Consider the following 23,317-nt stretch of genomic DNA (forward strand, 5'->3'; position numbering starts at 1 on the left):
CATCCTCAGGGAGAAAAAAGTAGAGAGAGAGAAAAAGATATCTACCTTAGGGAAGAACCTCAGAGAGAGGGAGGGAAGGAGAGGACGGGTAGGAGCGTGTGTGCATGTGTGTAAGAGACACTTATTCTCTTAACTACTAGGAGACAGACACACTTTCCTGGCCCGACTCAAAGAAGGGGGGAAAACAGGAGGAAGATTTCTTTTTTTCTCAATATCACTTCAATCTTCCCATCATTCAACAATCAAGCTTCTCTTCCTGGAAACTCTTCTTCATTGCCTGCTGGAAGTTCCATGTATTGATCCCTCTCACACACTACAAGGCTTACCTCATGGATTTGTATCTGATTGGATATTTGATGTGTGTGTGGTTGTCCAGCTCACGGGTGCTTGGAGGCTATCCCATCTGGTGGTGAGTACAAATCCACAGTTTCAGCATCAGACCCTAGACGCATACAGAGAGAGAGTATTTTTTGGGTCAAATGATTATTTCTGAGGGGGCAGAATGTGCACTTTTAGTGTGGAAAAATGTTCCGGCCCAGTCCAAAGAATCTTAACCTCAAATTCTAGTGCAACGGAAAAGGCTCTCCGTTCTTTCCCCCTCTATACTCAGGTCCATTTATCATTTTGGAGTATGTTTTGATGCAAAGGGGATGATTTTTTTAGTTTGTGAGCCTTTAGATTATTTGAAAATATGGAGGGTTTTTTTTATTTAAGGAAAAATACAACATGGCGAAGAGGTTGCCATGTTGATATGAATTGTCAACAGCACTGTAAGGACTTATGAGGATTTTCAGCCACAACAATAACTCATTAGATCATTCATTTTTACATAAATTGTAGATATCGCTCTCCGATGATGACAACGCTGTTGTTGCTCGTGAAAACTCAACAAAGCCTCAAAAGAGGCTCTTTTTTCTAAACCATAATCAATTTATTTCTTGAAGTCCAACCATATCATTTCAGGAGAGCCTCAGGGAGTAGAACAATCATGACTTATAAGATGAGCGTCATTTTGTTTTGTTAGCTATTGTGCGTCACTGTTCTACATTCAGGCCGGCGGCTCCCAAAAATTGCACTAATTTCAATCGGAATTATATTTGCCTTTTTTTGGTAGATGTATGTGTTGTACAAACATTTTTCCAGTGATAAACATGAACACAATAAAAAAAAATACAACAAATTTGCAATGAGGTATCGGCTGTAATTAAATTAATCCTTTTTTTTTTTTAAACAGTTAAGCTTTACAGTTTGCTTTTCAATTGCACCACAATTCACCCCCTCCACTACGGATTTGCCAGGAGACAATATGTTTAGGTGCCGCAGGGTTTTATTCTTTGTTAAATTATCCCAGATCGCTTTTGGCACCAGTAACTGAAATGTAGAGGTTTATCTCATTACAAATTCAGCTACATGCAGCTGACCTCACAGCTCCTGGTCTTCTTTTGTAACATAAAGCTTGTATTTTGGAGATATTTGCGAGGGCGTATGACAAAGCTCTTTTGGCTCACAACACAATACTTGTCAGAGCCACTGCACTTTTAGTAGCCCAACAAGCATGTGGTCCCACCGTAGTGCTGTCCAAACCACGAGCATCTTCTGGTTTCATTTACAGAGCAGGCAGCTGCCAAGCACACAGGCCACAGGGCTGAAGTGTTAATGGCAGAGAGGACTTTACACCCACTGCTGGCTTCAGCAGGACCCATCAGACAACAGTGACAAAGAGCTTGGGATTCTCTCTCTGTGAATTACCTGCAGCTGTTCTGTTCAAGGAGCTTACATGACACTGGTGTAATGTTCGAACCTCAACAAAGCGCACCACCTTTGATTTAGGTAGAGCATTTTGAAGTGTAGGCAATGGAATGGGTTACTGTGAGGGTGGAGGGATGAAAAGCAGTAGCCGTAGCTCCAGGTGACTGGGCAGGTGCTGAGGAATTGATGTCAAACAGCGCTGTCAGTGGCGTCACCCTGCGGTGTCCGAAAAGAGACAAAATAACGTGTTGCGTCAAACAACAGGGTGCCGAGTTTCAGCCAGCCAGGGCCCGAGCAGGCTCCTCTCAGCTTCTGTCTCAGGGGCGAGGACTTGGCCATAAATTCTCCAGCCAAGGTGGGACGGGTTGGAGGGAAGAGCACTTTTGACTGCTTTATGCCTGGCAGCTTTGCTTTTACAAGATGGGGTGTTGAAACCAAAACAGAGCATAAATAACTCCGCTGATATGCACATATGCGTGGAGGAAAATGAGGTGTAGTAGAAAGACACAGAAAGCTAATGAGGTGGGTTTGGAAAAGGGGCGACTGAGCAGTAAATTGCCTCCTTGAAATGCAAGAATGTTGGGGAAACGGCAGCTTTAAACAACAAAGTTTGCGAGAATTTATGACATCTTAAAGAACCCTACATAATCCACAGGTCTCTGTCCAATTATCTGACAACACCATACAGCCTGTTTGGTTCGGGAATGAAAAAGATATCTGTTTTTTGGACGTATTGCTGTTATTCACCTTTTAACCAGCATTTAAAAATCAAAGAATATCTGAGAACTTGCTGAGGACTATGACATAAGCGTTGTTTATAAAAGTCTCGTCTAATATTGTATTAAGCCTGTGTGGCTTAACTGATAAACTATTTTCATAGCAGCTTAAGCCACTCTGTCAGCCAGCTGTGTGTTTGTGTTCTTTGCGTAAACAGCAGCGGTGTTAAGTGAATGATGACAGTCACTTTCAGCAAGGAATTACCTCAGCTCAATTTACTTCGATGCCAAACATCGAGCAACGGCAGAGATCATCGCTTTAACTCTGTCATATCACAGCCACTAAATGGTTAAATCCAATAACTGTTATTCTCTTTACCCTCTGTTAGCACAACTGTTAAATCAGAGACATAATACACTTGGTGTACATTGTTTTGCAATTTAAAGTAGGGCCATCAATTTTCCTCACAAATATTTCAAATGCTTAAACTTAAAATGTACATAAGTGCGGTTAATGGGAGGGATAAAGAAGACAAAGGCAGATTAAAAAAAAAATGGCACAAGGGTTATTTGCTTTACAATGTTTTAAACCACAAAGCTATTTTGTCTTCTTTTGAGATAATGTCAGCTTTAATAGGCAAAGGATGCAGTCCTGATAACCAATGTTTCTTGGATTAGTGCACCAGCAGGGCTTTGTTTTACTTCCACTCACTGAGGAGAAACAAGATTGCCAGTCTGACAATCTGAGTAGGAAACACAAGAAATATGAGGAAGTCAAAACTGTTCGCAAGTAACTCGACATCATGGACAAAATCTAGTTTTACCATTTGCCAAATCTGAAGAAAAACTATTTTACCAGTGTAAATACTATTGTAAAATTAGGCCCTGTGCATTTTTTTTTACTTTCAAGGATCAATTTCAACATCCTTTAATTAAAATTTGAAGCACGTATAAGCCTAAATACGGTTTCCTGACTAACATTGTGTTCACCGTCTTGGAGTAGCCTTAATATTGTCATACCTCTCGGAAAATCTCACGCAAAGCTATCTAGATTTACCAAACTGCCAAGTCTATACACAGACCTATCCAGTTCAACCTGAGCGGCTTAAATGGGGCTCTAGAGTCCATCTCTGGGTCTCAGGAATGTCATTATCTGACTGTGACACCCCCCGCCTCCAATCTTCAATCCAATCTTCAACCCCAAAAACCCCTACCATTGGAAAAGGGATCACTTAAATGATTCTTACTGCGGGAAAATCCTCTGTCTGCCGCCTTGTGTGAAAAGATCAAGGATGTTCGGGTATTATTCTCAGCATTGCGGTGGAAGGTAGAGAAAGGAGCAGGAAAGTCCAGAAGAATGTCATTCATAAGAAACTTTGGGGTTCCATTATGAATGGCTGAGGGCCGCCATAGGGCCAGGGTCAAAGGCAATTTTGGGCTAAAGCCAAATAAAAACGTCTCCGCAGAAAGAGACATCCACAGGGACACAGGAGATATGGAAGCAATTCCTCAAACACATTTATGACTTAGACATTTCTTGAAAGAATAAAATAAATCAGATTATTTACGTAGGTAAAGTAGTGCTACTGTGAACATAATCACAAGTCCCGCATTCGAAACCTTTCGGAAGTGAAGTACACATTGTGCAGTCAAATGTTCCCTACCTTCTTTGAGAGTTATACTATTATTAATATTGCTAAATGAAAGCGTATTCTCTTATTAGATTCTTATTTGATTGACAACTCCCAAAGATCAACTTTTTTAAATGTTTCTTTCAACAAAAGAAGCTAGATCTAGATGGGCAATATTCCTACACACCAAGTCAAAGTTGTGGGATGCAATATTGTTTGATTGGTCGACAAATTAAACAAAACACCAGTTCTACAGTGTTTATTTTATTCTAAGATTGGCACTGAGCCTCAGTCTAACAATGTTATTGGTCACATTAAGCATTTACTTTGTATAACTTGAATTTGTTAGTTATAAAATAACATAAAGTCAACTAGAATTGAGAGTTTGTGCAAGTTCAGCATGAATAAATGTTACCTTTGTCTTACTCTGTGCACTAAAACCTGCACCAGTCTTTAACTGTACGGTCAGTGAGAGTTACCTTCATGTTCTCAACAAACATGTTTCGTGACAAAACAAACTAACAAAACTGTCGTCACTGAACAAGCATGTGGGATGACATTACAGTCAAACCCAAGCTAGGCAAGAGGTTCAAAGGAGAGTGGTATTTCAAAGCAGCGAAGGTGAGTTCTAATCTTCACACACTATCAAAGGACACGCAATGGGCTCTTGTGGGAAATGACAAAGTCCCCCAGTGCACAGCTATTAGCTGCACTAAAACACAGGCCAGGGCAGTTCCTCAAAGGGAAAACGGCAACGGCCAGAGGCAAAGAGATCATTAGGGGACACACACGTGTGGAGGCACACACACACACAATATTTAAAGTCTTCATTACCTGACTGATCTCACCTGTATGGCTTGTTTCAGAGGTTAATTATTAGCAGAAAGCAATGTCTCTAACACACCGGGTCACTGACAGAGATGTGTTGCTCACACCTGTACAGCCTATGTTCAGTGGAAGCCCTCAGGCCACTGACCAGGTCAACCAAACAACAAATCAGAGTGCAGTGAGGAAAGGAAGACAGGGCCATCATTCAAAGTCGCTCAATTACAGGGAATAAGGTTTAAATAGTCAGAAAATATAACTATATTTTTACAAATAGAATATGGAAAAAAAAGCCTGGATCTCAAAATCATAATTATTTTCTTAGAACAAGCAACCTTGCTTTTCTTTTAATTTAAATCAGGCAGAATCAGATCACTGATTACGAGACAACGATTGCTTATCTGCTTAGCCTTGCAGCAAGCTTTGTGGAAACTGGAAAGTTTGGTACAGTTCAGCCTGCACCGAAAATCTTTTGATGCACAACACCCAGCCCTGCAGAGGGATTCAGAGCAATAAAAGGGAGAGGCAAAAGCATGCATGTCATTCATTCTTTGACATGCTGCCTGACTGGCAAGCTCATTTCACCGGGTTCGACCCCATCGATATGGAATCACTCCACAGCTTTTTTTTATGTTTCCAAATTACCTAAGCGTGCGAAAGTCAAGAGCAATTAGCAATTAAGTACTATCAAACACACAATGTGGTGTTTGAAATTGCGACATAGAAATTCCAGACATACAAAGGAAGATTCCAGACAATCCACCACGAGTTATGATTTGCATAGAATGCATTACTGCTGACAATTCAAGCAGCAGTGCCAACAAGCTGGCCCTAATGAGCAGTGGCAGGGAACAATGCACTGTTTGAATGTGTGGTTCATTCACACAGTCCCTCAAGACTCTCATTCAAACCAGCTCCATCCTTTCAAGACAACAGATCAGACTCTGTAGTGTCCACCTACAGACACAGAGCTTACAGTTTGACGCTCATTTGTCGGTGCCTTGTTCTCCGCAGAGCTACTGCTGCTCTCATTCACTTTCTGACAGGCAGGTTCACAAGTTTACACCCTGTTAAGCTTCCTTCTTCACGTCTCCATACTTGTGACTGCAGGGCTTCCTTGTCCCAACTCCACACTCTTTGCAACAGTCTGCAGAGAGGGGAAAGAAGGGGAGGTAACAGAGGTAAAAAACAAAGAACAGGTTGGAACATTTTTCAGGGGTCCTGTCATTTTTTATCTGATCAGCCAGGAGCTGTTGGACTACAAATCAAAAGTGTGCAGAAAAAAGAGAGAAGACAACAAAACACAGACAGGAGCTTTGCATTCCATCCTCCACCAGGAAAAGTCCCATCCTCGGGCAAAGCCGGCAACTTTCCTTGGCCCACTTACTCTCTTCCGAGTGTCTTTATGTCTCTGCGGACGCTGTTGTGGGATTTATAAATGAAGTTGGGATGGCTATGTTCTCAATGTACGCTTCTGACTGCTCTCTTTTAGCAACACGATGTCCTCGGGGCGAATCTGACAAGTTGAGCTGCAGCGTCAACATATAGAGGTAAATTAGAGGTAGATTAGAGTTTAATATATACATATATTTAACATATTCTGCAGAGGCCTTTTCAGGAGCCTGGCTCTCAGAGAAAGTCACAGAACACACTCAGGAGAACTCAGCGCTTAAGGCACAAACCACATTATTAATGTATCTTTAATGAAATAAGTTACCTTGTTCAGACATGGCTGAGAACGACTGGCACCCATCATCCACAATACAAATACATTGGAATGTTATAGCTCTTATTAATAGGATCAAATATGTTACTCAAGACTAGGGCTGTTTTCAATCATAACAATATTAACTTTCCCAATAACCCGCATGGCAATATCGCACACGTTTTTAAAAGAGACCTAAACTGCACTATGTAACTGTAAATACATTTATTTTATTAGTGTTTTTTGTGTTTAGTTCAATGTTCACTTTGTTTATTAAATAATATTGGATACAACTTTTTTGTATTCAAGCAATATACTTAAAGCAGCGGAAAGACAGAACTATCACTTTCATATAGGATTATTTATCACAATTAATATTGTTATTGCAATTACTTTGCAATTTTACATTAACAGATGTGTTTCTCATAACATGCAGCCCTACTAAAGAATTAATTATGTCAAATTCCTACTTATCTGTATTCTTTCAAAGTAATACTTTTTATATAATGCTCTTTGCTACTAAAATAAAAGTTAACTAACATAGAAACTCTAATTCCACATCACCTAAAAACACATCCCAGTATCCCAGCTTGTGATGAAACATAATGGATTATATCAAGCAGTTTTCAGCATGTCGTGCAACAAGCAACAACCTGGTGCTAAATTACAATGGCTGCCCAGAATGAGCAATACTAATAAGGCGTCCCACCTCTTGCCATCATCTCATTGATAACCTTGTTGGAAGTGGGAATGTACAAGTACCAACAGAACCAGGTAGCTCTTTCTGCCTTCATACATGCATGCAGGTTTCCATAGGTTTGTGAACAGTGCCTAAGGAATAATGCATGGAGGGATGGATTGTGACAGGCTCTCCAATCCCTCGCTTTTCCTCCCTGCTTCACCCTCATACTTCGGTTGCCACTTTAACACTCCAATTTGTTCTAAACTACAAACCACTAAAAAAACTCAGTAAGAACACCCTGAAGGTAAAGCATATTTCAATGTGTGCCTTTCTGACCAGTATACAAGGTTAGTAATTACAGCTGAAATTAATGGAAACAAATGTCACTAGATCCCGTATTCTTAACTAGTAGATTTTACAATGTATGTTTCCTTCAATCACTACACACCTATTTTCTAGAAGGAAACGTAGTACTTTTTACTTCATTATAACAATGTCACAGCTAAAGGCATAGTTATTATCGCAAGCTCAGATTTGACTGCATGTGATCTGCTTAGAAAAACAGCAGAAGACTTTTTGCCTCCATGAGTTCTATATATTAGTGAAGTATCTGAATGGAAATGTTTCTATGTTGTGGTTTTGCTGATGTACTTTAGCAAAGTAGTTGGAAGCCCGATACAACATATTATTTAGCGTATTTCACGTCACTTGTCATTAATGAAGGACCGGGTGCGCGAGGCATTAAGGAGTAGGCTACTATGTGTAGTTATTGTGCTATAATATTCAGGATACGAAATTAAAACGCAACATGTTTCAAAAGACATATTAGCAATGTTTGAGGAAATCGTCATGCATAAAAAAACTACATTTGATATTAAAAATATAACGCTACATTTGAAGAAGGGCTATTGTTAAACTAGCGCTACTTCCGTTTTCATCTGAAGGCTAACGTAAACACATACCTACATTATAATTTGAACGTTGCTTTAAACAAGTCAGCAGGTTGTTCAAGAACACTTACCTCTATTTTGAAGACATGTCCAGATTCCTGAGAGTCTTTTGATGTTTTCCAAAAAGTTAACGGTTAGGAAAGAGAAGATGAAGAAGCAACGTAGTCTACATTCTGACCAAAGATGGCAGCCGGAAGTGACATATGAACAATGATTTGGTAGTTAAATGTAGGCCTACCATGAGCATTTGTAATCGTTACATTGTCAACACATTGTCAATGTTTGACTTAAATACAAAAAAGCAACATTTAATTAATATTAAAATAAAAATGCAATCATAGAAAAAACAATCACATTCTAGATATTTGTGCCTAATAATTTAAATAGTTTAATAATTCCATATTGAAAATGTAAACATTATATGAGGCACATACTGAGGCTAAGCAAAACTTTAATGAAAATTAAATGCATGAAATGATTCCTTAAAGTAATGTAATCACCTGTACAATGTTCATTTGAGTGCATGCTTATGTGTGGAGGTCACAAGCCATTGCAAGGTTGTTTTTGTGCAAATTAAGGCAGTTTTTCAGTATTAAACATGTTTCACGACAAGGTAAGGACCAGGAACCAAAAGTAGAGGACCAAGATCAGGTTGGCCCAAAAAGATATGTTAATATAGATTTTCCTCACTTTAAGATAAGCAGCATCTCTGACACGTCAAGTTTTAACAACTGTAAAATCTGAATATGAGGATGCACTTAATTAATATAACTAATGATTAATGAGGCAAAGCCATAGATCAGCACCCCTGTCTTTAAATACTTGTATACAGGCCCTGGTCATGAACTTCAAACTGTTTCTGTAGACCATCAAGCTTAAGGCAGTGAGGTCAGATGTCATGTTCTGCTCAACAGGTTCAGAGGGTCACCTGGTACTATTTGTGCCTCTGGACATATGAGGCTGTCACACAAAGAAAGCTCATCTGTGCACAGACATATGCTACACACTGACCCCTGTAATGCAGACCTCCAACAATAGCAGCTGAAACATATAACACATTGCTTCTCAAAGACAAAATAAAACTATAAGATGCTGTCACTTCACTTTTCCATCCTAGCAGCAGAGTGCATACTGTATTGCATTGGGAGGGGTTGAGCCAAACGTTTTCGTTTACAGTGCTTCTTGATTGCGTGAATTTCCACTCTTCAGCAAGGTGTGTGGTGGAATCCCTTTGTTTCCTCTGCTTAATTTGTGTGGTTTCCAGCAGCCCGTCATACTTTCACATCAGCCCAGTTCAGATACTGAGAAAACCCCCGACCAAGCCGTAAACCCCCCCAGGCCAGTAGAGGCCCCATACGGACCTGCCTGGGCATGCACCTGCCAAGCCCTGCCGCTCTGCTGCTGCTCTGCTGCTTGTCTCGTCCCCTGCAGCAGATTCCCCCGGCATTCTGCCTCTGTGGAGGTCTCTGCGTCTGCTGCTCCCTCACTCGGTTGAGACACGTTGCTCATGGCTTCCGAGAAGTGAGGCAGAACAGGCAGGATCAGCATGTGGTCTGCATGCATGCATCTTATGTGTGTGTCCGTTTGCACAATACGCCTCATAACCCCTAAGGGTTAAGACTCTCATTAGCACCTAGCCAAAAAATATATCCCTTTCATCTCATCTATCCATACAGTATGGATCAAGTGAGCCACATCATTTGCAAACAAAGACAAATAGCCTGACAGACCCACAGACTGTAGTCTAAACATGCTATGTCCACCACAAAGTCCCATGCGGTTATATAATTGATTCCATCAGAAATCCCAAGCTCACTTGCTAAGCCTGCATGTCAGAGTGGTGGGCAAGAGGTTTAGCTGTCCTGTATTAAACCCGAAATAGCAGAGGTTGGCACAGAGGTCTCAATAAAGAGAGTTTGAGTTTTCTTACTGATGTTGTTGGGGAGCATGTGACACCAGGGTTCAAATTCAAGCTCCGTGCAGGGCAGCACTCACTCTGGTCCACCCTTTGACTAAGAGATTAATGGGCAGTAACCGAGCTAGCAGACAGTGTAATTAAGGCCCTTAGTCACTCAGTCACCAGACAGAGTGAAGTCAGCAACACTTGAACTCAGTGATGTTGGAGGGATTGGGACTGGCAGATGAGCTAATGTGGCTAACTTCGCTTGGGTAAACTTGAGACAAGAACATGAATGAGAATGATGAGCACTCTTACATTTCAGCATGGGAACATGAAATGGGGCAAAACAGCATTTTTAGGTTTGAATTATTAAGTTGGATATAAAAGAGAAGACACTTATTTTTCCCCTGTGCATAGCAGTGTTTGAAAGTTAAATAGTTTGACGTAATTCTACTTTTTGAGGAACTGCGATAGGACAGGATTTCATATTTAGAATTGTTTGTTGTCAGTGTCAATCAGGAAGCTGCTGCTAAATACACATGTGGCTCATAGCTGATTATGTAATCTTAATATATTATATTGCACCAGCTGTAAAAGCAAAACAACTTGATACCTGGAAGCCTTTTGCAACAATGCACTCCTGAGATCAAAAACATTGTTTGCGAGGTTTTGTGGGGGCAGGGTTTTGGTGGTAGCCATACAGTATGTAGAAAGCAAAAGCGCACATGAGCTAAGGGGGGATTTTTCCCCAGTGACTTCAATGGTTTGACTTTTGTGTTGGGGTGGGGCACTGCGCTGCACTCATCTGTCACAGTCAGTGGCTGCTGTGATTGGGTTGCGCCCTGCGGGGGTCCTGAGGTCATCCTGAGTGGCGCTCTGATCTGATCAGCGTCAATTGTTCCCCCATGATCCTCTCATGGCCTCCAGCGTCACGTTGTTCTCCCAGACTCAGCCAAGTGCTGGAGAGACTGCTCGACACTGGTGAAGCTCTTTTCTTCTAAATGTCGGCAACAGCTCTTCAAATCCCTAACCCTGTAAACACCAAAATCACACATTTATTGTCAAGCCAAAGGACATTTTTCTTGCATTCATTACCCCAGAAATGACAATTTATATATCAATTTGTGTTACCCTTACATTCTTGAAGAAAACCTTTTATGGCAAGCCTTCAAGGTGGACAAGGAATCACAAAACGGAGAAGTGTTGAGGATTTGTAGTAAGTAGGGGGTGCGTTTAACAACAGGAAAAACACGACGGCATAAGCAGTCTCACGCTTTCACAGACGCAATTCTCCTTCATGCGAGTCTGGTAGATTACAGTGTTTTAAAATTCATGTGTTTTGGAAGTAGTGAGCATATGACGATGAATTAGACTTCGATTATACTGCACTACTTGTGCGAGGGTTTGTAAATGAATGTTTTTGCTGTTGTGACAATGGTTGTCACCATTTTCATGCATTTCTCAAGACTTACCCTTTGAAATTATTTGATCAAGAGGCATGCAAAAAAAGTGTTCTTCTCAAATTCAAGAAAACAGGGGTGGAGTAATTGATAGGCAAATCAAAATCTTTAAAAAGGCAGACCTGTATATGTATGGTTCTTCAGGTGATAAACTGTATGCCTGGATATACATCAACAAGACATTTGTGTCTGACATCCAACAGTAGATGCATGACTCTCTGGAAGACACCGCACAGTTTTGTTTGAGCTTGTCATAACAAAAAGCATGTTAAAACATGGGCATGGCAAACATATTTTCAGTCTCTCTGTCTATTATTCCAAGAGAAATAGAAAGCAATTAAAATTAATTACCAGAGTGAAACTATAATTGTTTCTGGCATCACAAGCTGATCTTGGCCGCCTTGTTGTGGTGCTGAGGCACATCTGCACGAGCCTACTGGTGAGGCACACATGTTCAGATATGCTGTTTTTGTCCAACAGCAAGCCAAGCTGTAATCGCTGTCATTGTTATCAAATCAGATACCAAGGAAAGCCACAAATTAAAATGGAACTGTAGAGGCAGGTGTTTTCATATATTTGATATGTATCAGGGAGTTTTCCCCAACCTTAGCAGACAGGTTCTTGTGTGTTATCTGTTAGATCAGCAGATCTGTGTATGCTAACAAGTGGGAACACTTTGAAAAGTCAGTGCTAATAGCTTGTATCCCTGCCCTGAAGTGGGCCTATTAGCCCCCCCTCTCCTGCTGGAGAGAAAAAGACAAAATAAACAAGAGCTCTTAGTATGAACTACATTAAACAGATAAGTCAATAAAGCACTCCAGTATAAATCACAGTACTGTCACAGAGCTAGGCTTACAGTTAAACCTCAGATTAATGAAAACAGACGAAGAGCCTCCAATGGCAGGTAACAATCGTTTCTATTGTGGGGCTGAGCTCAAGTAAGGCACAGACTTGAACTGTGACGCAGACAGTCTTACTTGCTACATCCTACGAAATAGGTTCGTAAGACAAACAAAGCCAAAATGATCAAATTGTAAATGTTGTCTCAACACAAGCAGCAATACAATACTTTGCCCTAAAACAAATAACATTAAGGTGATTAATTGATTCAGCACTACAGTATGCTGTTGAAATAAATAGAGAATGATGAAATCTGTGCCGTCCTCCCTCTTCAACCTAAACAAAATCCTCAAAAATTGGCAAAATGTTGATATAAATCAAGAACTATCTGAACAAAGAATGTACATCCCTTGGCATACAGAAAGTTTGTCTTACCTTATTTTTGATTACTAATTCGACAGACATCCCAATGTCAGCTTTCACCTCCTGATAGTTGTTGGTTCAAATTATTTCAGCCAATAAAAAAAAGAAATATTGAGGTACAATATGTACTCTAAACATTTTAAAAGTTACAATTGTATGTAATCTGAATTGAGCCTGTTTTATGTTTGGCAGTGATTGCTGTGACACACCTCCCTTGATCATGATGCAGTTCTTTCTATTTCTTGTCCGCTATTGTGCTTAAATGCTTGATATGTAATTTTCAACCACTAAGGGTATTCTCAATCTTTTGATTGACAGAAGTCAAAGTTTGGTGGGATTACAAAGTAGCATGGGAGTTTGTCATTGCAGTCAACTTTTCTCGGTTTGTTTCGGAAGTTTCCAACATTCAGGATATAACGAGAGCCAAATTATGTGCAGAAGTCTCCTCCTAATCCAAAACAAAAGGACATGGGTTTAATACCTGTAAAATGTTAAAGTCAAAATCAGTGTTCACCCAGTAAACACAGGATGCATACGATTCAAGCTAAATGCTAACATTTACTTAGATCCAGACATCCAATGACATATATGTCATGGATGTCCAAAGTTGTCCAATGTCAACAGTATTACAGGCTACCAAATGGTTTCCAATACATTTTTAAAAAGCTGGAAAAAACGTTGGATAATGCAAGTACACTACTCAAAATACATAAACAAAATATGACATAGGCCAAGTTGTTTTCAGAAATATAAATGGGGAAATGTTGCATATCATACCTTTAACCAGAATGCAGAGATGTGTTTATCTCCCGCAGTTCTCTGTTAATCCTCTCTGTATGTCGCAGGTCCCTGGCCCTTGGGCAGCAGTACTCGTCTCTGGGCTCCCAACCCATCCTGTGTGGCTCCATCCCCGGCCTGGTGCCCAAGCAGCTGCGTTTCTGTCGCAACTACATAGAGATCATGCCCAGCGTCGCAGAAGGCGTCAAGCTGGGGATCCAGGAGTGCCAGCACCAGTTTAGGGGCCGGCGATGGAACTGTACCACCATCAAGGACAACCTGGCCATCTTCGGCCCTGTGCTAGATAAAGGTACATTATCTAGAGGCACATAGACTTAGAAAAAAGGCATGCATTTTGTAACAATGTAAATATGTATAAGGAGCTGAAAAGAAATATTGATTTAAATGATCTGTGCCAAACACATCGCTACTGTTAAAACTATGACAGAGGCTATTGCAAGCTAATAAACCCTTAGGCTTCTGATTGTTGGGCTTTACTGACAAACTATGGCAATTACAATAATATACACCTTTCCCGGCCGCAGTGAGAAATGAGCGCAGGTACAAGCACTGACACATTATTCAACTTCCATCCATCTTTACCTTCAGCATCACATTTGTCTTCAGACCTATATTTCGGATTTCCAAACCGTGTTTACACTCTCAGACATGAAAGAGGGTCAGCTCGGTAACGCCATCAACAAAGCCTGACAAGTAGGGCTGATATACTGGAGACATCCATCAGGCGCTTCACACGCAGAATACTAATTGTAAGATGTCTCCACACTAACTGTGTTCTTTAAACAATCCTGCTAAACCTAGGACAATAGGCACAGGTGTCCTGCTTAAGGCCCTGCAGCCCCTAATTATAAAGGTAGGAGTTTGTGTGTCGTGATTGGAAATGAATTACCCTGTGTGTCAGAGGGGAAGGAATCTGGGCAGAAATGGGCAGTGTGAGCAGTCCAAGCTCCTCAGTCAAATAAAAGGGAGAGGGGAGACCAAATGAGATTACAGGCAATAGAAAAGGACCGGGGGGCTCCGCAAAACCCCTACTGTGCATGAAGACCAGTGCGCGTCTCACACAGTCCAGCTCCCACGGACACCCCATTCACACGCCCTTTTGACTCTGTCATGAAAACAGGCTGAAAGGGGATCTCTCCCAACCTAGCCCGGCTGAACACTTCAGGGATAGGGAAGTGAAGGAAGAAAGAAAGGAAGGAAGGAGGAAAGGTAGCGTCTCACTTTGGGAAATGATAAATGGAAGGGAAGCAAGAGCTACCAACCACCAGCCCCAGCCACCTCGGGCTGCGTGTTGGCCATGGTGGTGCAGTTGGTGGATGCCATGGGGGAAGTGGGGGGTTGAGCTCCTGTGGTGGGTGGTGGTGTATGGGATTTCAGCTCAGGGTGTTGGCGGAGGGGTGGCTGGAGAGAGAGGGGGGTTAGGGAGTTTAGGGAATGCCAGCTCCGGGCAGAGCGAGGCTGTGGGGGCGCGAGTCGCTGGGCCCTTTGTGTGGGTAATACAGTGTGACACAAGGGAAACAAAGGCGGATTGATGGACCCAGCAGGTAGCAGAAGCAGCGCTAGCCATGGCTAACAGCCAGAGCTCCAGGGGCCCAGGGCTCACAGGCCCCTGTTGTGGATGGCCCAGAGCGGCTTGCCAGGGCGAGCAGGGATGCCCAACCAGAGGACGGAGTGGCATCCAGTCATGCAAGGATCATAGGGATATTGATCAAAACAGTATCCAAAACCAACTTAACACAACCATTTTTTGCTACTTATCATTAATTGCCTCAAAATTGAAGCTCAAGTCCCAAAAACGTACATGTCTTGTACGTTTTTTCATGTATAACATTGTATTAAGTATTTAAGACTGGTATCTTTGTTTTGACCAGCCAACAAACTACAGATGCCAATAAGCCTAAAGCTATGATCTGTTATGTTGTACCACATGGTGACATTCATGCATGATTAAGGTGTGAATGGTCATTTTTGGATGAATGATGAGATAAAGATGCAAGAGTAAAGTCACTTTTTCATTGTTAGATTTAATAAGGGAATTCTAAAAAAGCACATTATTAACATGTTGGTTGAGTATGTATTTGAATAAAGCTGTGATTTACAGAATTTCATAAAGACCCTAAAAGATGATAATCTTACCATCTGTAATCTCAATTATTAGCATCATAAATACGGATATATTGAAAAAAGAAACATAACAGCACAGATATTGTCCCTTGGGGAATCATAACAAGCTAACATGTTTTTGAAACTATGCTTGTAGATATCTTCAGGGTGGGAAAATATGACTAGCCTCCAGCCAAACATTAGTAAACTGTCTGTGGCTTGTAAAGTAGTCTGAACGGGTCTCGAAATCCTCATTGGCAGTGAAACTGGTCAGGAATGTTTGGCTTTAGAAGCCACTGTGGTCTACAAACGACTGGTTTAATTTTCTGGTCGTGTCCGTACACATTTCAAAAAACTCATATGACGCAATTGTGTCAACTCAGGCCACTCAATGCTCTTGAGAAGTAAAACCACTGCTTAAGGACACCTTCCCTTACTTGTGTGTGTGTGTGTGTATGTGTGTGTGTGTGTGTGTGTGTGTGTGTTACACAGCTAGTGGAGTGTAATGGGTGAGCCACGGTAAGTGTGCTATGATTGTGAAACAATGGTGTCTGGTTACATAATAAGCTGTTGCCTTCAAAGGAGGCGTAACTCCATCCTTCAGTGTGTAAAAAAGAAACAGGCCGACACACTGCTAGGTTTCACCAGAAGGCCTTGGGCCCTGAACAGGGACGTGTAGGAGGAGGGGGGGGGGGGGGGGGGTGACAACATTCCTGAAACACTATCCAGATGCAAAACAGCACACCTCAGGGATGACAGGAGGTCACTGAGATCCCACTGAGCGTTAGGCCCTCCTGACACAACCACAATGGGCTGATGTCACTGCAGGGACTCTGTTTTTTTTTCTCCTTCCTCAGCGCTGATGGTGATTATATGGTAAACACTCTGAACCATGTTTACATATTGTTAAAAAGAAAAGAGGGTTATCATTTTTTTCTTCATATAAGGCTTCTTGTTTTTCACAGTCGTACATAAATGTGCCTTCTCAAAGATGAAATGCTGTGTTAAAAGGTTGTTGCCTGGGGGTATCCCTTTCAATACTTCTGTCTGGATGTTGGCAGCAGTAAAGATTGCCGGGTCCGTGTTAAACACAAGATTGACACACTCTCTATATCTGTCTCCTCTGTGTCTGTCTTCATCCGTCTCTCTCAGCAACCAGAGAGTCAGCGTTTGTCCACGCCATAGCTTCAGCAGGTGTGGCGTTCGCGGTGACACGGTCCTGCGCCGAGGGCACCTCCACCATGTGCGGCTGTGACTCCCACCACAAGGGACCCCCCGGGGAGGGCTGGAAGTGGGGCGGCTGCAGTGAGGATGCAGAGTTTGGGGTGCTGGTGTCCAGGGAGTTTGCAGACGCCAGAGAGAATCGCCCAGACGCTCGCTCGGCGATGAACCGCCACAACAACGAGGCAGGACGCTCGGTAAATACATGTAGACACATATGAGGAATGTGCCAATGTCTGTTGTTTCTGTATTCCATATTAACATCTTGTCAAAAGTATGTACCCTTCTGAACATCACACTCCTATTTGGTAGTTCCAAATGGTAGCAAACATCTTCTGCTATATCAGCCTTCAATTGTCTGGGAAAGCTTACCACAAGATTTCGGGAAGGTATTATTGAATGGATTTAACCACAAGATATACTACACTGACGACAGCTGATCAGGTCTGGCTCACTGTGAGAATTCCAGGTCATCTTGAAGGTGTTGGAAAGGGTTGAGGTCAGGGCTCAGGTCAGACTAGTCAAGTTCTTTCACACCAAACAGGGAAAACCATTTCCTTATGGAGCTGGGAGTTGTCATGTTGAAACAGGCAAGGGACAAACACAAACTTGTGGAAGCTCTATGCTGCAGCATTAACATTTCCAGCCCATTATTCAGTCTGATACCAATTCACAAAGCAGCATTTTGCATATGCATGAATTGCATCAAGCATTAAACTAACTCTAATGTAAGCATCTGTTTGTAATAAGTTTGGATTGAGAACTGATCAAAATGTCCTTTCACATAAACCAATAAGCCAAGCTTAATCAGAGTTGGTCAGTCCACATACTTTTGTCCAGACACAAAAGCAATTACCACAAGGTGATTGGAAAGCACTGGTTCAATAACTGTACAACTGACTCAATAGAGAAGAAGGTTGCATTGTTGAGCACATTTTTTGATAGTACTTTAAGTCACTGTAATACATCACATTAACTGGAAGGTCACTGGGAGAGCGTAGACCTACGCCAAAGCCAAATGCCCCAATTTTTCTTTTTTCGTATCCACCCTGTAATTCTGATCTTCTCCAAATGTTTTGGGTTTCTTCCTTTGTCCATGGTTATGCTTTCCAGTTTTTTCTTAATCCTTCTGAAAGACATCCAAACCGAACCGAAAACATAACCTTGTTGGCAAACCTCAGCACACTTTGCACAACTGATTTTTAGCAAAAGTGGAAAACAGACACGGAGATGCAGTCAACAATGGACAACGGTCTGACTGTGCTGCTAAAGAAGAGAATTTACCCCGACAACATTACAGTGTGGGATTACTAATTGTTCGTGTGACTGACAGGGATTTGGTATTTGACTCGTCTGCATATTTCTGAATTTCCACCTAAAAATGAGCACTTGACTTTGAATGACTGGTTAATTACTCATCCAAGCAGCACCCTCCCTCCCTCCTCACCTTTCCTGCCTTGCATCCCAATGAGAAAATTCCCTGACAGTCAAATAACCCGAGTGAGTTGAGGGGAAAAGAGAGGAAATCAGCCCAGACTTAAAACATCACTGGCTGCTGTCACCGCTAAGAAAAAAAAATAGGCTCCCCGGCTGCTCGCTGAGGGGCAAATGGAGGGACCACACGGCAACAAGAGGGCCCTTTGATGTGAGCACACAGGAGCAGGGAGACCACAAGAGCTAGCTGAACAGCAGCACTGTCAGGAGTCTCCTCTCCACCTGGCCCTCTCACGCTCCATTATTTAGCCTCAAGGGCCTTTGGGACTTGATGTTGGCATGACAAGCTCACAGGATGATGTCACTACAAGCCCCCCCCTCCCCTTCCTCAGCCCCACTCTCCCTTACTTTAGCCAGAGGTGCCACAGCCACCTGCCTTCCGCCCCAGCTGGGGGAATTCGGCAGCTAAATATAGCTGTTGAATTAAAGCACAAAAAGAAAAAAAATCAAAACACAAAGGTATAATAAGCCCTGCGGCGAAACACTCATGATGTGAGCCAGTGACTTCAGAGAGAATTAGCAGCAGCAGAAGAGCCTCTGTACTTCACAGCTGCATGACACTTACATAAATTGCAGCCATTGACATTGTTTTTCTTGGCCTGCTCTGTGAGTCTTCAGTGGTCTGCATTACCTAATTATCTGCACATTTCTGACCATAAAAATTCCAACAGATCTTGCTTGATGTTGACCGACTTACCTGCCCCACAAGCATTGAGTCACCTATCAAATTAAGACCACTACATTTTTGGTTAATTGCACTTCAAAAGGAATACTCCACCATAAAAAATTCTAGCTTTTCAGTATCAAATTCTCACTGCCCGTAGGCCTTGGTCCCAGAGGATAGTGGGCGTAGTCAGCTTGAATTCACAGCAGCTTAAGGGGATTCCAGTGGTAACAGACACAGCAAACAAATGTCAAAACCTCCATAGACACTTATCACCACCTCACTCCAGAAGCTCTGCCAAGAGAGGTGTATTCAGGGAATTTCTTGGCTAAGGCCGAAGTGGTTTATGCATTTAAGAAGTTATATTCTATATCTTTGTGTCATGACTCTGGATTCCCTTGTAACTATACAGTAAATCCAAGCTGACGGAGCAAGCTTCAGATCCACCTTTAAAGCCTGCAGGCATTGACTCTTTAGATATATTTTTTGTTGAGAACTGCTTAAAGGGATCATGAGGAAATGCGTTATGAAGGCTTACAAGTTGGATGCTTGCCAGGATGATATCAATGCCATATTGGCCTTATCACTATGATCCCAGTTTTTTGGGTTTGGCTGTTCACATTATTTGTTAAATGGTGGCCAATTGAAGGTTCCAGTGTAAACTTGATAGTCCTGAACTGACCCATGTGCGGAAAAGATGTAAAATGCTGTCGTACAGGAGTAAACATGGAGGCCAATGAAGTCAACGTTTAAGCGTTCATTTTTAAGTTGGTGTGCACTGGGATGATAATACTAAAACGTACAGTTTAACCATTATTATACTTAAAAAGCTTTATCACATCACAGTCCGTCAACTGTTTACTTTCTTTCAATGGCTTCTTCCATGCATGTATTCTCCAAGAGTCTACTGCTAGCTAACAAAGGTAGCATAAAGGTCATCTTGGTGAATTTGTAGGCCTAATTTGTTTAAACCAGGAGAGCAGATATAAGCTTTAAATATTCCTACAAGGTGAAAATAAAAGTGTCTTGTGTGTTTCTCAGACCATCCTGGACCACATGCACCTGCGCTGTAAGTGTCACGGCCTGTCGGGGAGCTGCGAGGTGAAGACCTGCTGGTGGGCGCAGCCGGACTTCCGCATGCTGGGCGACTACCTGAAGGACAAGTACGACAGCGCCTCGGAGATGGTGGTGGAGAAACACCGCGAGTCCAGAGGCTGGGTAGAGACGCTGCGGGTCAAGTACAACTTCTTCAAGCACCCCACCGAGCGCGACCTGGTCTACTACGAGGGCTCGCCAAACTTCTGCGAGCCCAACCAGGAGACCGGCTCCTTCGGGACGCGCGACCGGGCCTGCAACGTGTCGTCGCACGGCATCGAGGGCTGTGACCTGCTGTGCTGCGGCCGCGGACACAACACCCGGACTGAGAAACGCAAAGAGAAGTGCCACTGCATCTTCCACTGGTGCTGCTACGTCAGCTGTCAGGAGTGCGTGCGCGTCTACGACGTCCACACGTGCAAGTGAGAGGACAGTGCTTTCAGAAGAAAACTGGACTACGAGTGCTGCCCATCCACACTTCAACTCTTTCACTTCCTGCACGACTTTCCCCGCATCCCCAAACACAGACTCTGCATCTCAAGCAAAAACATATTCATCAGCACACACACTCAGGCCCTAATGGGTTATGGCACATCAGCTATGGATACTTCTATACCTTTATTTTTTGTAAAAACCCTTCCTTGAATCCAAACCACTACATTACCATAAAATCTGAGGCAGAAAGCATCCTGTGTTGACCCGGCTGATCTCTAATCTGAGGTCAAGGAGTTGTGCCACTTCTTCCTTTCCCTGCAGCATCGGCCCCCACCTTCCCCCTCGTCTTTATTTATTTCCCCCCTCCATGCCAACATAATGTCTGTGGCATGTACAGTAACACTTTTTACCTGTGAGAATAATGCAGTAAAAAAGTCTCTTTGCTTTTGAAACAAAGCTATTTCTAACTAACACCTCACTCCCCGGCCATCCTGGCTGGTTTACCTTTTAGTTTTTTTAGACTAAACCAACCTCTACAACGTCACTCCGCGGTAAGTGACACTGAACAGCCCCAGGAAAGCATCACTTTGTAACTACTGAACTGAACAGGTGCTGGAAGTGCCCCCGTCCTGTCTTTTGTAAACTACTGAGCTGATGAAATCCTCAGTGTCGCTTCTCTCCCCGCTGACTGACTCGACCGCAACAGTCAACCTGGAAGATATATGCTATAGTCTGATTTTATAGCCCTGCATTTCTGAAATATTACCATTGGGCTGGGACTGGAGGTATGCAGCATGTGTGTGAACAAGCATGCTCATTCCACCAACTAACAACCCTACACATGTATATTTATGCACTATTCAGCTACTCCAGGTGGGAAAAATGTGAGCATTGTTTATGCGAGCAAATTCTCAGTCGTTACAAGTTGTTGTGAATTATGACTTTCTTCCTGCATACTGTAAATTGCTCATAATTTCCACACATGTGATGCAACGCAGTTATACATAATTATTATAAGGAATGGCAACTAACAGGGTTCAAATGATATGTCCAAGTAGAAGATCATTTGTGGCTGTTTCATTTATAAATGTATGCATCAAGTGTGGGTCAAGTTTCAGCATGCTTTTTATTATTAATTCTGGTCTTATGAGCAAAGTGATTATTGGGAGATCTTATTAATTCAACTCTTCTTGCATTCACCAGGTCCATCTTAGAGACTTTTGTACGACTCAAATTTTTCACTGTAAAAATGGAGAAGGGGGATATGTGACGACATGTGGAGCCTAGAGTGGGTTCTGATTGGCTTTTACACCCGGCCTTCCTTCTCTATGAGTTTTCTCTACGTTGAGGTTTTTACTATTGTCAGAAGACCCCAAAAACACACCTGCCTCAAAGATTTGGAAATGGAGATATTGGAAGAAAATACTATTATTTAATCTAACACTGCTTATTGAGAGGCATCGGCCTAGTTGAGTTATTATTTGATCTTTTTGAGGTGACTAGGTGTGATTTTTTGGTCGAAAGAAAATACTTCAAGACACTAAAGGGACAGTTCACTCCAAAATCAGAAATACATATTTTACACTCGTACCAGTGGTACTTTTAATCAACATAAATTGTTTAGGTTCGGTAGTAAGTGTTGGAGATATTGTTGGCCACAGAGATGTTTATCTTCTTTAAAATATAATTCAACTAGATGGCACTCGTACAGTGATCAAAGCTGGGGGACTATTTCTACCGAACTACATGAGAGGATGCACATGTCATTTTGTGTGGTGATGTGGTTCTTTAGAAAAATCACTGCTGAGTTTTTTAAAATGCCACCTAGTTGTAGAGAAGGTGGTCAATACTTCCATTTCAGTACTAACACCAAAACAATGTAGAGGGAGAAATTGTATTTTTGGTTTTGGTGTGAACATTCCCTAAAGCAAAAGAGCGTTGGGAAACTTCATGAGAAGATGATTTATGTCTGCAAGATGTGGATGTGTGTGTGAATGACGGCTGCCTGTGACAGTGGTGAATGGAAAAAAGACGGATGGATGGCAGGATTCACACTGTGAGAAGTTTCCAGTTCCACACAACATGTTCTGACAGTCCCACCTGCTTCCTATTAATTATATTCAACAAACATACCCAGTAGTGTGTAGACTGTACTCTCTTTGCGACATAGCTTAGCATTTGTGTCATGTTCTACACAGCCCTGCCTACCTGGGCCTACCTTCCTATGTTCAGTACCCCCCCCCCACCCTTCCCCCGCTATATCCAAAGTTTTGTACAAATGTTTTAAAGTGAATAATTCCCTTTTTATTTTATAATCGTAAATGTTATGTTTTTATAAATATTATTTATTATACAATGTATATATCTGTATGACTGAACTAAGATTATATATTTGAACAACAAATCTGTGTCATGTTCTTTTTCATTGCGTTATAGCTTCCTTTTAAACAGCCAGTTTGGGCGGCAAGTCATCAACAACTGTTTCAGTAGCATAAGTATATAAACTAGTCTTACCATTTGCCTCACGCAGTGCAACACATCTCCTTCGCATAGAGTTGATCAGGTTGTTGATTGTGGCCTGTGGAATGTTGGTCCACTCCTCTTCAATGGCTGTGCCAAGTTGCTG

General features: G+C 42.1%; 1 protein-coding gene across 1 annotated transcript; it reads left to right on the top strand.

Annotated features, from left to right (window-relative positions):
* Positions 1-23,095, top strand: wnt3 (wingless-type MMTV integration site family, member 3). Its single transcript, XM_034217523.1, has 4 exons — positions 1-409; positions 13,727-13,968; positions 16,935-17,200; positions 20,203-23,095. Exons 1-4 carry the CDS (start codon positions 330-332, stop codon positions 20,680-20,682), a joined length of 1,068 nt encoding a protein of 355 aa, XP_034073414.1. The 5' UTR covers positions 1-329; the 3' UTR covers positions 20,683-23,095.
* The last annotated feature ends 222 nt before the right edge of the window (positions 23,096-23,317 follow it).

Source organism: Gymnodraco acuticeps, unplaced genomic scaffold (genome assembly GCF_902827175.1).
Source record: "Gymnodraco acuticeps unplaced genomic scaffold, fGymAcu1.1, whole genome shotgun sequence".
In the NCBI taxonomy this organism is placed as follows: domain Eukaryota; kingdom Metazoa; phylum Chordata; class Actinopteri; order Perciformes; family Bathydraconidae; genus Gymnodraco; species Gymnodraco acuticeps.

Bases quoted from the DNA above. Each gene is read 5' to 3' on its own strand.
- wnt3 (XM_034217523.1), top strand. From the start codon at position 330: ATGGATTTGTATCTGATTGGATATTTGATGTGTGTGTGGTTGTCCAGC. The intron at 410-13,726 runs GTGAGTACAAAT...TGTATGTCGCAG, and splicing joins GGAGGCTATCCCATCTGGTG to GTCCCTGGCCCTTGGGCAGC. The intron at 13,969-16,934 runs GTACATTATCTA...CGTCTCTCTCAG, and splicing joins CGGCCCTGTGCTAGATAAAG to CAACCAGAGAGTCAGCGTTT.